The 17,342-nt window shown below is 47.9% G+C and overlaps 1 protein-coding gene across 3 annotated transcripts in view; it reads left to right on the top strand.

The window, feature by feature from the left end:
• TET3 (tet methylcytosine dioxygenase 3) overlaps positions 1 to 17,342 on the top strand; it is a 104,145-nt gene that overhangs the window by 76,948 nt on the left and 9,855 nt on the right. For all 3 annotated transcript variants that reach the window (XM_058550912.1, XM_058550911.1, XM_058550913.1), the window contains 5 exons: positions 862 to 955; positions 7,446 to 7,654; positions 8,848 to 8,998; positions 10,731 to 10,820; positions 11,336 to 11,473. In XM_058550912.1, coding sequence (XP_058406895.1) covers positions 862 to 955; positions 7,446 to 7,654; positions 8,848 to 8,998; positions 10,731 to 10,820; positions 11,336 to 11,473 — 682 coding nt within the window. The remainder of the gene's footprint in view (positions 1 to 861; positions 956 to 7,445; positions 7,655 to 8,847; positions 8,999 to 10,730; positions 10,821 to 11,335; positions 11,474 to 17,342) is intronic.

Raw genomic sequence — 17,342 nt, 5'->3', positions numbered from 1 at the left:
TCTTCCCTCATGCCAGGAACTTCAGAGCACTTTAAATAATGCAATTCCTGCGGATTGTCTCATTTGATCTTTTTCCAAGCCTAGGAGGTAGGAACCATTTTTATCTCCAGTATACAGATGAGAAAACTGAGGCTTAGAGAAGTTTGGTCACTGACCACAGTCCTGTACCAGAAAGTGGCTGGGCTTTTGCTCATCCCAGTCTGTCTGCCCTCCAAGGATGCACTTTAACCCCCATTCCCCCAGGTAGCTGTGTGGCCTTGGGCAGGTCAGTTCAGATCTGGGGGCCATAGTTTCATCACCTCTGAATGTGGTGTGTTTAGTTAGATGGTCTCAGAATCCCTGAGTGTGTGCACATGTGTGTGGGCCAGGGCAGGAGTGTATGCAGGAACCAGACGTGTTTACTGTCCTTGTCATGTTCACATGCCAGCTAGGATTGTTGAAAGAGAACAGGAAGAGTTTCCCCATTTCTTCCCTCTTGTTTATTGAATTTGTAAATAACTGACTCTCAGGGTGACTTAGCAACAGGGCTGGATAGAAATGCCTGCATTTAGCCTTTGGTTTGAGTACCTTTCCTGGAGGCTCAAAGGTAATAACCAGGGACATTCTGCTTGACTGCCCCTCTGCCCTGGGACAGAGCTGGGCCAGGTGGGCCACAGGCCTTAGGAACCTGTGAAGTAAGCCTGGCTGCTGTGTCCCTGGAGGCTCTAAGCACAGAATAAACATGTAAACCTTTCTCTTTCTTCTCTGTTGCCCCCACAGTAACCAGAAACCCAAGCTGCAGCACGCTGAGGCCTGCTTTCTTACCAAAGTTGCTCTTTGGGGTTCCGCTGTGCTAATGGTGGCTTCTGTGTCCCTCTCCAGGTACGGAGAGAAAGGGAAAGCCATCCGGATTGAGAAGGTCATCTACACCGGGAAGGAGGGGAAGAGCTCTCGGGGCTGCCCCATCGCTAAGTGGGTGAGTATCGAGACGCTGCAGCCCAGGCTGTGCCTCCCTCTCCTCGCCCAGGCCCGGGCAGGGTGTGTGGAGGAAATAGACGTGTTCACTGTCTAGGGGAACCGCAGAGCCAGCATCTGGTGCTTCGTTAGGGTCATTTTCCCCAGCCTCAGCCATTTGTCCTCATTTTCTTTAAATGCCAGCACCTGGAGTCCTGGGCTGACCTCAGAACTGCTCTGGTCATTACGCTCAGCTCCTGCTGTCCCCGTGGTTCAGGGCTGAAGCTGCAGATGTCGTCTTATGCAAGGCTGGGCCCCGCTGTGGACCGTTTGACTCCTGTGCCCCTCTGTGTGCTCCAGAGCTGCCAGTGTTCCTGTCTCCTGTCTGGAAGAGGCTGGGCCCCCGGGCAGGGTCGGGGGCAGCCTTGCATCTGCTTTACTTCTGAACCACTGTTTCCTGTGAGGCAGACTAAGTGTCTCTGCAGGGGGATCGTCAGTGACTCAGACCGTAGTTTCACCCAAAGTTTTCTGACCTTGCTCTTCTAGTCCTCACAGAGATCTTCAGAACCGCTGCAGGGTTAGGGCTCAGGTGCAGCGGCAGGGTGATTGGGCAGCTGCGAGCTCAGCACTGGGCTGGGTGCTTGGTGGGGGAACAGGCGTGGAAGATGGAAGGCTCTGTCCCCGTGTCCCAGCTGCTTGTGATGTAGAGACACATAAAATCAAATCACGGAGACCTGAATAATCGAGGGTTAACTCAAGAGGCAGACTTGGTGCTGTAGAGGTCAGGGGCAAGGGACATGCATGGTGGGAAGAACATCAGGCCAGGTTTCCCAAAGAAGGTGGACGCATGTGGGGCTGTGAATCCGGGGCCATGTTCAATGGGCTGAGGGAGGGTAGAAGCATTCCTGGTGAGGAGAGGCGTGTGAGCAAAGGCAAGAAGGCTGTGAACATACATGGCTCCTTGGAGTGCAGGAAGGTGGCGAGATGACCTTGTCAGCCCGTGTCTGTCTGTGCACATGCCTCTTCTTATCTGGAATATACCCCATGCCTTTGCACCTTGGTTTTTAAGGAAAATAAAAGGTGTCTGAACCTGAACTACCACATGCCTATTTGTAGCAATTTTCAGTCAGTATTGCAGAATTATAAACAACAAAACAATCTGCAATGGCTTAGAGCAGTCAGAGGTGTGAAGAAGCACATCGTCCCTGCCTTGGTGAAGGATGGTCATTGCAGTGGGAGGTGGACTGTGTCCGTCTGTGACTGATTGGTTTGGGGTGTTGTCCCCCCAGAGAACCCATCAGGGAAATGGCATCTGCCCCTTTCTCCTGCTAATCCGTGCAGTTGTGGAGGAATTCCAAAGCCTTGGGCAGGAAACTGAAGATCCTTGGGGCACAGGTAGAGTGAGGGACTTTTCCAGCTTCAGAAACAGTTGGCACTTTAAGGAAAGAAAACAGCTGGCTGTGGGGGTGGCACTGAAGAAGAGAATATGCGTTTCCAGCCCCTGGATGCCCCTGGAAGCGTTAACTCTTGACCAGCACACGCTCGTGTGTCTCTGCTGAGGACCAAGGAGGGAGGCGCCCAGGTAAAGCATGAGATCCGTTCCTTTCCCCTCCGTTCTTGTGAGGGGAAAGTCAGAATGATGGACGGGGGAGGAACGTGGTCCTCAGCTCATTGGCCCCCCGGGGTCTGTGGACAGATGCCTAGAGCAGAGCACATGTAGCACAGTGAACTTGAGGCTTTGTCCAAAAGATGGAACAGGGACCGGCCCCGTGGTATAGTGAATAAGTTTGGCACATTCCACTTTGGCAGCCCATTTTTGCAGGTTCAGATCCTGGGTGCAGACCTACACCACGCATCAGCCACACTGTGGCAGCGACCCGCTTATTAAAAATAGAGGAAGATTAGCATAGATGTTAGCTCAGGGCTAATCTTCCTCAGAAAAAAAAAAGCAAAGTGGAACATCTCATGGGCTTCACAGGGCCTGGTGGGTGATGCCCCCTTTGAAAGAAAAGCCCAGGTAGAGGGAAATGCATAGTGACAGTGTTCCCAGAAGTGGAGAAATTCCTGTATCTGATGAGAAAAGATAAAAGGAGAGAGGAAAGAAATAGTTTTTTATGAGAAGAGCAAATGATGGTAGATCACAGAACTATTACAGTGGCAAGAAAATGGCAGTGCTGAGTTATGTTTTTTTCTTTTCTGGCCGTCTCCCTTAGTATGGTGGACCACTCTTGTTTTTTGCTTACATAGCCACCAAATACCCTAGTATTTTGGTGGTGGGGCTCATCTAAAGAGTTCCACCTCCTTGGAAGTTGGAGAGAGGCAGGTGTTCCCTTTCCCTGCCCCCCTGGGGAAGTGACCTGCAAACGCCAAGAAGGACAGATTATTCTTGGTGGCAGCATGGCATCAAGAGCTCGGGCAGTGGTCCATGGCTGTGGCAGGTGGCAGCCTCCAGCCACCTGTGGTGGACGACATCCCCTCTGCTTCTCCCTGCCCCCTAGTCCTGTGTCCAGAGCCTGGGTTTCCTTTACCAACAAGGGTTCGTGTCTGTGTTTGCAGCCTGAACCCCAACCGGTATCTTCAGCTAAAAGCAGTATCCCTGACAATTTCTAGATGTGACTGGCCAGGATCTTGGGGTACAAAGTCGAGGTGCATCATGGAAGCCCAACAAATGTGTGTTAAGAAAATGACGTGAGAAAGACCCAGAGAGCCCACTGGTGATCTCAGATATTAAGGTGGCCTGTACAAAGTATGGAAGTCACCAAGTATGGGAGTAAGAGAGTGACCCAGGTAGCATTTCGAAGGGTCAGAATAAATGGAGGCATGTCAGAAGCAAACACTGCAGATGGTAGAAATGGGCTTTTGGTAGAAGAACCCGGGAGATGCTGCTTGGGCCGGTCTGTAAACGTCACAGAGGTCAGAAGGCAGGTATTTGAAGGCCCATAAGGATCTTGATGGAGGGGACTTCTGGGAGACGCCAGGGGTGGAACTAAGTGCCGAGGGTGGAGTGATAGGAGGACAGATGGGGTTTCTGTGGGTGCTGTGCTCAGGGACCTCCTACCCAGGATCTGGGGGAGAGGTGTGTGATTCCGGGATGGCACAGGCACCGTGTGTGTTGCCATGCTCAGAGGTTGGTGTGTTCGTGCCTTCCGTTGGCCTTTGACTTTTGCACTTTGTGCGTGTCATCCTGCTGGGTTCTTGCATAGAGTGTGGGTCTCGAGCTCCCCTTCGTTTTCGTACAGTTTTTTTAAGTTTGCCCAGAGGCCTGGGAGGATGTGGCCACAGAGGGCTGTGTGCTTGTGCCTGGTCACATTTGTGTGTTTGCCACTCAGGAAACCCAAAGGACGTGGCCTCAATCTCAGCTTCGACAGGTCAGATGTCTCCCTGTGTGCTCTGAACACGTCGCACATGAGTGCGATTAGCTGGTGTGCTGCCCCGGGCACTGAGCAGAGGTTGACGATAGTGCCTCGAAAACCCTTGTCATAGGGACCGCCGTGTTATCAGTACCTTCGAAGTGTGCAGATGCCCGGCTCAGTCTGTGGGAGGCCAGGCCATCACACAAGGAGTTCTCATGCGGCAGATGATTCAACGATGTGTTCGTGTGCACTGATCCCAGAAAACAGATTTTAAAATAATGATGTAGTTGATGCTTCCATGGGGGGATACCGTTATCACTGTGGCTCAAAGCGGGAACTCGTGGCCCAGAGATGTGTTTTGTTCAGCAGGCAAGGTATCCTTTAAAATTTTGAAGGAAACTCTGACACGTGCTACAGCATAGATGGACCTTGAGGACGTTATGCTCAGTAAAATAAGCCAGTCACAAAAGGACAAATACTATATGATTCCGCTTGCGTGAGGTACCTAGAGCAGTCAGATTCATAGAGTCAGAAAGTAGAATGGTTGTTACCATGGGCTGGGGTCGGGGGAGGTGGAGAGTTAGTGTTAAATTGGTACAGAGTTTCTGTTTGGGAAGATAGAAAGTTCTGGAGATGAAAAAAGTTCTGGTGATAGCTGTACAACAATGTGAATGTATTTAATGTTACTGAAATGTACACTTAAAAATGGCTAAACTGGTGAATTTTATGTTACCTGTATTTTGCCACAATTTTAAAAATTGAATCTGGTGCTCACATCTTTAAAAGGGGACATTTCATGTAAAAATCTGGATTCCTATTTTCTTCTTGTAAAATTGAAAGAGGAGGGCCGGTCCCGTGGCTTAGTGGTTAAGTGCGCGCACTCCGCTACTGGCGGCCCGGGTTCAGATCCCAGGCGCGCACCAAGGCACCGCTTCTCCGGCCATGCTGAGGCCGTGTCCCACATACAGCAACTAGAAGGACGTGCAACTATGACGTACAACTATCTACTGGGGCTTTGTGGGGTGGGGGAAGGAGGAGGATTGGCAATAGATGTTAGCTCAGAGCCGGTCTTCCTCAGCAAAAAGAGGAGGATTAGCATGGATGTTAGCTCAGGGCTGATCTTCCTCACAAAAAAAAAAAAAAAATTGAAAGAGGAAGCTGCTGGAATTCCCACAGGCTATGGCTGATGGAGAGGCCTAGCTTCCCCCCTTTGAAGGGGCAAATGCTTTTTCAGTTTGCTACGGTCCGCACCACTCCCTAGTGGTACCAGACCTAATGGTCTGGCCCGATTTCCCTGCTTATATTGCCTGCCTGGCTGCCTCTTTTGACATCTCCATGCACTGACATACGCATGACCAAGTTTTTCTCCAGCCCCATTCTGTTGAGGCCTACTGGAAATAGCCACTCAGGTGTTCCAAAGTACCTCAACCTCGGCACGTCCCCAGTTAACTTGCCGGTGAACAGCACCCACACCCACCCACTTGCCAGCGCCACAAAACGTGAAAGTCATGTAAGACTTTTCTCCTGTCCCTCAGCCTCTCTAGTCACGTCGTCCCTAAGTCACCTTTCTCCTAAATGTCTCTGGAATCCGTCCCTTTTCCTATTTCATTCCCCACTGCCCTAGTTCAACACTTAATCTGTTTTTGCTTGTGTTATGTTGGTGGTCTTCCAGCTGGTCTCCTCATCTCCCCATGCCCCCCACTCCCAACCATCTGCCCCCCCTTTATAAAACATGAAGCTAGTTACATAAGTAAGCCCCCTGCTTATAGTCGTTTGTGGAACCCTTGCCTCAAGTCCTTGTTTCTCAGCCTGCCACTCAAAGCCTTTCCCAGTCTGCCCTTATCCCTCCCCTCTTCACAGGCCGCCACATTTTACCTGCTCATAGAATTACTTGGCATTCTGGTGGGGAGATTCAGCTACCTCATTCGCCAGCTGCCGGGGCGCTTTGCCTTGACATGTCTTTCTGTGAGCCAGGACGGTGTTTAGGGAGTGAGTGAAGAGTGAGGTGAGCACCCTAGTGAGGGCATGGCCGGATCCTGAGGGGCAGAGCAGTGCGGTGCCCAAGGTCCTTGCTTTTTTTTGGTTTGTTTATAGCCCTATTGAGATATAATTCACGTACCATACAGTTCATCCTTTTGATATATACAATTCAATGGTTTTTGGTAGATTACCTTATTAATTTTTAAAAATTGTGTTAAAATATACAAAACATAAAATTTGTCATTTTAACCATTTTTAAGTATACAGTTCAGTGACGTTAGCTACATTCACATTGTTGTCCACCAATCACCACAATCTATTTCCAAAACTTTTTCATCCCATACTGAAACTCTATACCCATTAAACAATAATTCCCTGTCCTCCCCTTTCCCCAGCCCCTAGTTACCACTGTGAGTTTGTCTATTCTAGGTACCGCATATAAGTGGAATCATACAATATTTGTTCTTTGGTGTCTGGCTTATTTCACTTAGCATAATGTTCTCAAGGTTTCTTCCATGTTGTAGCATGCGTCAGACTTTCATTTCTTTTTAAGGTTGAATAATATTCCATCACATGGATATGCCACAATTTGTTTATCCACTCATCTGTTGACGGACACTTGGGTTATTTCCGCCTTTTGACTGTTGCATAATGCTGCTCTGAACATGGGGTACAAGTATCCATCCATCCGAGTCCCTGCTCTCAGTTCCCTTGGGTATATTCCTAGAAGGAGCATCACTTGGTCATATGGTAATTATATGTTTAGCTTCTTGAGGAACTGCCAAAACTGTTTTCCACAGCACCAAGGTCCTTGCTTTTTAACTAAAAAGATACAGATAGGCAGCATTTTCTCTGCAAGTGTTTTAGGACAACATATAAAAAACTCTGTGAATATATTTTGGCCTCCAATTTTATCTGTGTACTCCTAAGTCGATGTAAATCATCAGTAACTTAGATTTTGTAGTGATTATTTTTTATTTTGCTCTTGAAAAAATAAGCTTTGTGTTTTTTGTTCCATAATTATAATGGTCTTTTAGCCTGTGTGGTTGTTGTCACCAGGGTGTGACTCCCCCCGGGACACTGCCCTAAAGACCTGCACCCCCAGGTCTGGTCGGCAGAGGAGCATGGGTGCCTGGCTCCCGTGGTTAACGGTGCCCTCCCCGCCCTGTGTCCCCACAGGTGATCCGCAGGCACACGCTGGAGGAGAAGCTGCTCTGCCTGGTGCGGCACCGGGCGGGTCACCACTGCCAGAACGCCGTGATCGTCATCCTCATCCTGGCCTGGGAGGGCATCCCCCGCAGCCTCGGAGACACCCTGTACCAGGAGCTCACTGACACCCTCCGGAAGTATGGGAACCCCACCAGCCGGAGATGTGGCCTCAACGATGAGTACGTGGGTGGGGTCCCAGCAGGCAGGGGTCAGGGTTCACCAGCAGGGCCCTGGGCAGCAGATGCAGGGGACTCTGGGCAGCCCTGGGGAGAGGACTCACCCCACCCAGGGCGCTGTCCTGCAGTTAGGATTGTGGTGGAAAGAGTGCACCCCCGTGGGTCCCAGCCTGGGCTCCGGTCCTGGCGGGGAGGATCTGTTGACTCGGCTCAGCTTTGCTTTGTGCCCCGAATTGACTTGGAGGCTCTGATGATGGTAACAGGTGTGGAAAAGTGTGAGGGCCCCACTGATATAAACCTACCCTTATAGGATCTTTCGCATTTTTTAAATTAACATATATTTACTTACAGTACAATTCGTCCTTTTAGGTATACAGCTGGAAGAGTTTTGACAAATGTTTAGAGTCATGTAGCCACCACCACCACAGTAAGATATAGAACAGTTCCATCTCCCCTAAAATTTCCCGTGCCCCTTTATAGGCAAGCCCCTCAGCCGCCCCGGTGGCCACCAGTCTTGTTTCCTTCCCTGTAGATTTGCCTTTGCAAGAATGTCATATAAATGGAGCCATACAGTGTGTAGCCTTCCTTCTTTCCCTGAGAGCAGTGTCTCAGAGCTTCATCTGTGGATGTGTATCAGCAGTTCATTCCTTTTTACTGCTGAGTAGTAGTCCACTGCGTGGGTGTATCACAATTTGTTATCCATTCCCCAGTTCAGGGGCATCTGTGTTATTTCCAGATTTTATTAAGCATTGAATTGTAATGTCAGTGTTTATTAGTTTAAAGGCCTGTCAGCATCTGGGCCTGCAGGAAACAGGCATGTTCAAACCCTGGGGGTCACGTTGTTCCCCAGTGTGTGTGGTCTGTGTTGGAGCTGGTAAAGATATTAGAGTTAAGGAAAAATATAAACCTTATTGGGTTTTTATCTAGATTCGTCCCACTTACCTCAAACAACCCACGTGCTTCTCCCAACAAGATTCTCAGACCTCCAGGCTCAGAGGTGGGAGCAGAACAGGCTGCTCAGAGCTTGCTCTTTACCCAAGGAAATTTGGGAAAGGAATTGAGGGTGAGGAAGGATGCGGTCTCAGTCACGGGGAGGCCAGTGGGTCCAGGACTCAGCTGGGTCTCCCCTTGAGGGAGGAGGGAGATTCTGAAACAGAAAACGCATCTGTATGCCTAACATGTGATGTGTGTTGCAGCCGGACCTGCGCTTGCCAAGGCAAAGACCCCAACACCTGCGGTGCCTCCTTCTCCTTTGGTTGTTCCTGGAGCATGTACTTCAATGGCTGCAAATACGCTCGGAGCAAGACGCCTCGCAAGTTCCGCCTCGCGGGTGACAACCCCAAAGAGGTGAGCAGAGCTCCACAGGGAACAATGAGACCTTCCCACGTGTCTTTAATAGTCCAGATGGGAGGTAGGATTGGCACACCATGACTCAGATGTGCAGAAAACGGAACTTAATTTTTTTTTAAAACTGACCATATCTTGCTGTGAAATAAAGTATGTGGGGTATGGTTTGGAGGGGTGCAATGAGTGAAAAGTTAGATTTACCAGTTAAGGTACCTCAGACTCTCCCAGTTTAAACAGTCTTCTTAAGGTCAATATTTATATTTCTTATCAGAATTTGACCCTCTTAAATGGTCGTTTCTTCCCTCCGTTCTTCCCAAGACATCTTTCTGGGTGTGGGAAGTGTAGCAGGAAGAGGGGCTTCTGGGCCCTGCCCCACCTTGTGGACTCCCCGAGGTATGCCTCACCCTGCCTGGCTGCCGGGCAGACATCTCAGCGCAGTTGTCTGGTTGTGCAGGCCCTTGCTGTCTCCTTGCTGGGGGCCTGGCCTGGTCCTCAGGCACTGGCTGGCATCCACACAGTACGGCCTCTAGGCCTGGGCCTCCTCTCTGCAGTCTCCTCTTTGTGCCTGTGCTCAAGGCCTGCTGGGAGCCCCCACAGCCCTACTTGCTACCCTGAGAGGGCCAGAGAGAGGCTATGGGTACCTGAAACTCTCTGCCAGGTGTAGGGGCTGCTGCTTCGTCTAGGGCAGCGCTCTCCAGTGGAACTTTCTGTGATAATGGAAATGTTCTGTGTGGAGAACATGTAGCCATGGGAGCCACATATAGCCATTGAGCATTTGAAATGTGGCTAGTGCACATGAAGGGACTGAATTTTTCATTTTATTTAATTTTAATTAAAATTAATTTATATTTCAATAGCCACATGTGGCTTGTGACTAACACGTGAGACAGTGCAGGTCTAGAGGACAGAGCTTTGAGGTCTGTGTACCTGGCTCGTGCCTGGCTCTGGACCTGGCTGGCTATGGAATTTCTAGCACAGACCTTGACCACCCCTCTCTGCCTTTATTTAGCTTACTGTAACACCAGAAGAAGGATCCACACTTGTTGTTCACGTCTTTACATACCTGCCGTACCTCACCTCTGACTAAGAGCTTTGAGCACTCAAAAGCAAGACCCTGAGGGCCAGCCCCGTGGCTTAGCAGTTAAGTGTGTGCACTCCGCTGCTGGCGGCCTGGGTTCAGATCCCAGGCGTGCACTGACGCACCGCTTCTCCGGCCATGCTGAGGTGGCATCCCACATACAGCAACTAGAAGGATGTGCAACTGTGACACACAACTATCTACCGAGGCTTTGGGGAGAAAAAGGGGGAAAAAAAGGAGGAGGACTGGCAATAGATGTTAGCTCAGGGCCAGTCTTCCTCAGCAGAAAGAGGAGGATTGGCATGGATGTTAGCTCAGGGCTGATCTTCCTCACAAAAAAAAAAAGGCAAGAACCTGTTTTATGTGTTCTGAGCTGCACTGGGCTAGAGCCCAGAAGAGCAGTAGCTCAGCAGTCAAGATGACTGGGCCTTCAGACTCAGGCTTTTCCTGGTGAGCTTCTGTGTCTCCAGCTTTAAAAAGGACATGGCACCATAACCCTCCCAGAGAGAATGCTGTAAAAACACTGGAGGACACCTTACTTCCTACCTTCCCAGTGGCAACCCAGCAATGGTTCTAGAATGGAGGTTCATTTCCAGTGTGCAGTTGGCCAAGCAGGGCTGCTGTGGATACATGTGGCTGCTCTTATCTCTGCAGGAAGAAGTGCTCCGGAAGAGCTTCCAGGACCTGGCCACCGAAGTCGCTCCCCTGTACAAGCGGCTGGCCCCCCAGGCCTATCAGAACCAGGTACTGGGTCTTGGGCCTTTCTCCGCCCACATGTCATCCACATCTCTGCCCAGCCTCCCTGAAGTTGCAAATTGGGAGAGTGAGCTTCTCTGTGTTCCTCCCGGGAAAAGTCCAGCTAGAGATAGAGCAATGATGTAGGTGTTTGATAGACTCCTTTTTTATACCGAGCTAACAGCATCCCAAATCATCTCTCCTCTATCTCTTCTTCATCTTCATCCCTCTCCCACTGGTAATCCTTCATCTCCTCTGGTCTGGTGTCTACTGGGGAGCCTCAAGTTTCTCTCCACTGTCACCCCTGCATCTCCCAGATGAGCGGGGGAGACTTGAGATAACCCAGAAGGAAGTAATTCCAACAGGAGCTTCAGCCAGAAGACTTCGCTCCTGCAGCCCAAGTACAAGGCGGCTGTGGTCCCTAACCGCCCTCCTCCCTCCCTCCAAGACCTGGCCTCCCCCGTGCAGCATCAGGGCTACTCACCTCAGGTCACGTGAGCAGCTCTCCTTGGCCGTCCATACAGGTGACCAATGAGGAAATAGCGATCGACTGCCGCCTGGGGCTGAAGGAAGGGCGGCCCTTCTCGGGGGTCACGGCCTGCATGGACTTCTGTGCCCACGCCCACAAGGACCAGCATAATCTCTACAACGGGTGCACAGTGGTAAGGAAGCCTGTGACCTGTCACAGCCCTACCTGTGGGCCGATCCTGGGAGGCTGATCTTTGTAGACAGGTGGGCTCAGAGTAGGGAGGGCCCTGGAGACAGGATTCTCAGAACTCTGGGAGGTGCCTGCCAGACCGCCTGCTCCTACCCGCTTCTCTGAGTACATGGGCTAGATGCACGGACAAGGCTGGCCTTGTTTCCATGTCTTAGGTGGACACTTAGAGTCCCCATTCTCTAAAGCGTGGTTCCAGGTGTCTGTGGACACCTGGATTGAAATCCTAACAACTTCTGATTCATTCACTGAGCACACGTTTATTGTGCCCCAGCTACTGCTCCAGATTCCAGGAAATAAAATGGACAAGGTCCCACCCAAGTATGCGATATAACGTCTGTTAGCAATGAAGGCTGCGAGGAAAGAGATAAAGTGATAGCAGTTGCTATTTTAGATGAAGTGGTCAGGGAGGCGTCTCCGAGGAGGGGCACCTGAGCTGAGACATGATTGGAGTGAGAGGATGAGGGCTGGGTGTCTGGGGAAGAGTGCTTAAGGAGGAAGGACCAGCACAGGCAAAGGCTGTGGGGTGAAATTAGAGGGTGGGCAAGGGTCAGGTGGCAGGGAGCCTGGAAGGCCAGGGAGGCCTGTGGGTTGTGCTCTAAGTGTGACGGCAAGCCCTGGGGGGCTTTTCACTGGGAACGGTAAGATCTCATTCTAAAGTTAGAAGCGCTCTCTTGCTTCTGCAGATGGAGAATAAAGTAGGTGGGGGTAGGAGCGAATGGGAGAGAATCAGAGGAAGGAGGCCAGGTAGGAGGCTGGGACAGTTATCCAATCCAGAGGTGACGGCTTGGGCAGGAGTGAGGGCGAAGGTGGGGGGCAACTGGACAGATTTTGGATGACTTTGAAGGCATAGCTGAGAGGATTTCGCTGATGGACTGGGTGTAGGATGTGAGAGAGAAGACTTGAGGGCCACTCCAAAGTTTTTTGCTCGAGCAACTGGGCGAGTGTTGGTGTTATTTACTGAGATGTAGAATAATGGGAGAAGACCAGTTTTGGGATGAGAAATCAAGAATTCCATTTTGAGATGCCTGCTAGAGGTCCAGGTGGAGATGTGAAGTAGGCAGGGGAGAAGGAGGGTCTGGAGAAATGAACATGGGACTAGAGAGCATGTAGTTCCGAGTGAGAGCCCTGAGGCTGGATGCGGTCACCAGGGGAGGGGGTGTAGGTGGAGAAGAGAGGAGGTTTGGGCTGGGTGCCGCCACCTGCAGGGAATGACGCCAGCTTTCTTCTCTGCTCTTTAACTGGGTCCTGGGCACATAGGGCTCCCAGTGGCAGAGGCAAGGGCACCAGCACATTCATCTGAAAGGGGGCTCCCAGAGTCTGGGTGTAGCTTGTGTCCCCGTGGATTGATGGCCCAACCCTAAGATTTCATTTCTCCACCTTGTCCTCCTTCCCCATGTCCAAGGCTGAGAAGCAAGATGGGCAGGCTGCCATCTACACTGTATTGTGAAGGTTTCCTGCTGAAATATAGAGAAAGGGTGGGAGTTCCAGATTAGGAGAGGGACAGGGAAGGAGGAAGGGGCACCGGGACACAGGAGAGAGCGAGAGCACAGTGAGGTTATTTGGATCTCAGAGCTTCTAGAGTTTGGAGTGGAAAAAAAGTAATATTTTTCCAAAATCAATAGTATTGTTTTTTTCTTATTTTTTTTTTATTTAATTCATTCTTTATTGATTGATATTTAGATTACTTCCAGACCTTTGCTCTTATAAACTCGGTGATGAAAAACATTGTCTTCCTATGATGCTTTATGGAATTATTTCAGGATGCGTTTCTGATAGTGGTGACATTGTATCAAAGGACGTGTATAATCTGCATTTTGATACATATTTACAAACTGCACTTCTAAATGTACCATATTATTCCCACACCAGTGTTATATGAAAATATCCAGTTCTTCAATGTTACACCTTATAATAAGTATATAATTCATCTTCATCTTGCCCAGTGGAATTTAGTTTTTTTTTTTTATTGTGGTAACATTGCTTTCTAATAACATTATATAAATTTCAGGTGTACATCATTATATTTTGATTTCTGTTTAGATTACGTCATGTTCACCACCCAAAGACTAATTGCAGTCCAGCACCACACACGTGCCTAATTGTCCCTTTCACCCTCCTCCCTCCCCACTTCCCTCTGGTAACCACCAATCCAGTCTCTGTCTCTATGTGATTATTTGTTGTTTTTATCTTCTACTTATGAGTGAGATCATACAGTATTTGACTTTCTCCCCCTGACTTATTTCACTTAGCACAATACCCTCAAGGTCCATCTGTGTTCTCACAAATGGCTGGATTTCTTCGTTTCTTATGGCTGAGTAGTATTCCATGTGTATACATGTCACATCTTCTTTATCCATTCATCCCTTGATGGGCACTTAGGTTGCTTCCAAGTCTTGGCTATTGTGAATAACGCTGCAATGAACATAGGGGTGCATGTGTCTTTACACATTGGTGTTTTCATGTTCTTTGGATAAATACCCAGCAGTGGAATAACTGGATTGTATGGTAGTTCTTTTCTTAATTTTTTGAGGAGTCTCCATGCTGTTTTCCACGGTGGCTGCACCAGTTTGGACTCCCACCAGCAGTGTACGCGAGTTCCCTTCTGTCCACATCCTCTCCAACATTTGTTGTTTCCTCTCTTGTTAATTATAGCCATTCTGACGGGCGTGAGGTGATATCTCATTGTAGTTTTGATTTGCATTTCCCTGATAGTTAATAATGTTGAACATCTTTTCATGTGCCTGTTGGCCATCTATATATCTTCTTTGGAGAAATGTCTGTTCAGGTCTTTTGCCCATTTTTTAGTTGGGTTGTTAGTTTTTTTTGTTGTTGAGATGTGTGAGTTCTTTATATATTTTGGGTATTAACCCCTTATCAGATATATGGTTTGCAGATATCTTCTCCCAATTGTTAGGTTGTTTTTTCATTTTGTTGATGGTTTCCTTTGCTGTGCTGAAGCTTTTTAGTTTGATGTAGTCCCATTTGTTTATTTTTTCTATTGTTTCCCTTGTCCAGTCAGACATGGTACTTGAAAATATGTTGCTAAGACCGATGTCGAAGAGTGTACTGCCTGTGTTTTCTTCTAGAGGTTTCATGAAGAAGACTTTATATTCAAGTCTTTAATCCATTTGGAGTTAATTTTTGTGTATGGTGTAAGATAATGGTCTACTTTCATTTTTTTCAATGTGACTGACCAGTTTTCCCAACAGCATTAGTTGAAGAGACTTTCCTTTCTCCATTGTATGTTCTTGGCTCCCTTGTCGAAAATTAGCTGTCCATAGAGGCGTGGGTTTGTTTCTGGGCTCTCGATTCTGTTCCATTGAGCTGTGTGTCTGTTTTTGTGCCAGTACCATGCTGTTTTGGTTACTATAGCTTTGTAGTATATTTTGAAATGAGGGAGTGTGATACCTCCAGCTTTGTTCTTTTTTTCTCAGGATTCCTTTGGCTATTTGGAGTCTTTTGTTGTTCCATAGAAATTTCAGGATTCTTTGATCTATTTCTGTGAAAAATGTTGTTGGAACTTTGATAGGGATTGTGTTGAATCTATAGATTTCTTTATGAAGTATGGACATTTTAACTATCTTAATTCTTCCAATCCAAGAGCACAGAAGATCTTTCCATTTCTTTGTGTCTTCTTCAATTTCTTTCAACCGTGTTTTATAGTTTTCAGTGTACAGGTCTTTCACCTCTTTGGTTAAGTATCTTCCTAGGTATTTTATTCTTTTCATTGCTGTTTTCTTCTAATTAGACAGCTATTCATAGTTTAAAATAATGTAAATAATATAAGAAAGTATATAGTAAAAATTGCCTGAAGTCTCAGAAATAAAGAATGTTAGCACTGTGATGACCATCCATTCAGATACCTGAATGTACGTGCGTGTGTGCGTGTACAGCTATATATTTTACACAAATGGGATTACATTGTATGTACAGGCTATTCCGTTACCTGTTTTTCTTAGCTCAAGGGTACGTGGTGGACAGCTTTCCGTGTCAGTGGATGTAGATTTACTTCAGCATGTTCTAAGGCTGTGTGCATGGCTCTGCCGTCATTTATTTGACCAGTCCCCTGTGGATGGAAGTAAGTGCTTCAGACTTTCCCTCTATAAACCACAGGGAGGGGCCATCCTTATGACATCTTTGTGCAGTGGTGTAGTAATCTCCTTGAGGTCCCAGGATAAGGACATTTACAGGCTTCGAGTGCTTGTTCTCCGACTTACTTGGCAACACAGGGTTTTCTCGGTCTTTTTAGTCTTTGCCTGCCTGAATGGCAAACATATGATCTCATTTTGATTTGTGTTTCTTGTATTACTAGAGAGGTTGAACATCTTTTCCTATTTTTCCTGCCCTTTTTAATTTCATCTTTGTGACTATCCTATATATGTCCTTTACTTATTATTATTATTGTTATTATTATTATTTTTAACTGGGTAGCCATATCTGTTGACATTTGTAAGATATCTCTATATGTTAGGGATAGAAACACATCTTCTGTCGTATCTCATCCTTTGCCTTTTTCCTTTGCAATGACACTGGGTTTTAGAGAATGGTGGGAAGCAGGGCTGGTGGTCAGTCGGACCCAGAAAGTATGCAGGGGTCTGATCAGAGCAGAGTAAGTCTGAAAACCCACGTAGACCCTGGGAAGAAACGTACTTGGAAGAGCATGACACCAAAGGAGAAACTATAGATGAAAGGATGAATACAGTTGATTCCATGAAAATGTAGTTTCTGTTCAATAATAAAACACTGTAATCAAAATTGAAAAGCCAATACAAAGGGAATGATAACCTTCATATACAAAGACTACTTTATATAAGTGATAAAAAATGAATAATCTAGTATAAAAAATGGTCAAAAGGCTCATAAAACTCACAAAACAAGGAAGACAGAGTGTTGTGTTAAAATGTACCTGGGAGCTGGCCCGGTGGCGCAAGTGGTTAAGCGCGCGCGCTCTGCTGCAGCGGCCCGGGGTTCACTGGTTCGCATCCCGGGTGTGCACCGACGCACTGCTTGGCAGGCCATGCTGTGGTGGTGTCCCATGTAGAGTGGAGCAAGATGAGCACGGATGTTAGCCCAGGGCCAGTCTTCCTCAGCAGAAAAAGAGGAGGATTGGCAGATGTTAGCACAGGGCTGGTCTCCTCACCAAAAAAAAATATATATATATGTACCTGGGATTTGCTTTAATTAGGTATAAGACAAGAAGACTCAGAAACGATTGTCACGAAGGAAGAAGTGTATATTCAGAGCCCTGGAAACAGGAGGCACGCCATGCAGGGCCACATGGGGGAGCACTGGGGTCAGTCAGGAGGCAGAGAGGACAGAGGGAAAACATGGCCCAGAGTCTTCATTGGAGATTTCATGGGAAGGAATGGGATAGACAGGGTAGGTAAACTGAGTAAGTTTAGGATTGGATAGTTTGAATAATTTCTGTGGGCTCTGGGTTGTAGGGGTGGTCCCTCATTGTCTGTCCCTGGTCCTGGGGTAATTTAGGGCAGAGGGAATCTTGGCTTGGTGTGTGAGTTTGATAAAGGAGATAGTTGAGGGTGTGGGCTCTGGATTGGTTAGTTTGTATATCAAAGGTGCACTCGTGGGGAAGTCACTTGCTCTCTCTAGGAATTAGCTAGCCCTCAGAGGGGCAGTCCTGCAGGATCAAAGCCCCATAATGCCAGAACATCAAGAATACAGAAAATAAAATATAGTCCATACAGAGTAGATACTTGAGGGGGAAAAAAAAAAAGAAACTTCGTTAGAGATCAGAGAAATGCAAACCAACAGCGAGAAACATTTTGATAATGAGTAAAAAGATTTTAAGAGTG

This window comes from Diceros bicornis, chromosome 12, assembly GCF_020826845.1.
Source record: "Diceros bicornis minor isolate mBicDic1 chromosome 12, mDicBic1.mat.cur, whole genome shotgun sequence".
NCBI lineage: Eukaryota > Metazoa > Chordata > Mammalia > Perissodactyla > Rhinocerotidae > Diceros > Diceros bicornis.
Note: the sequence above shows the minus strand (reverse complement) of the source record. Positions and strands in the feature narration are given on the sequence as shown.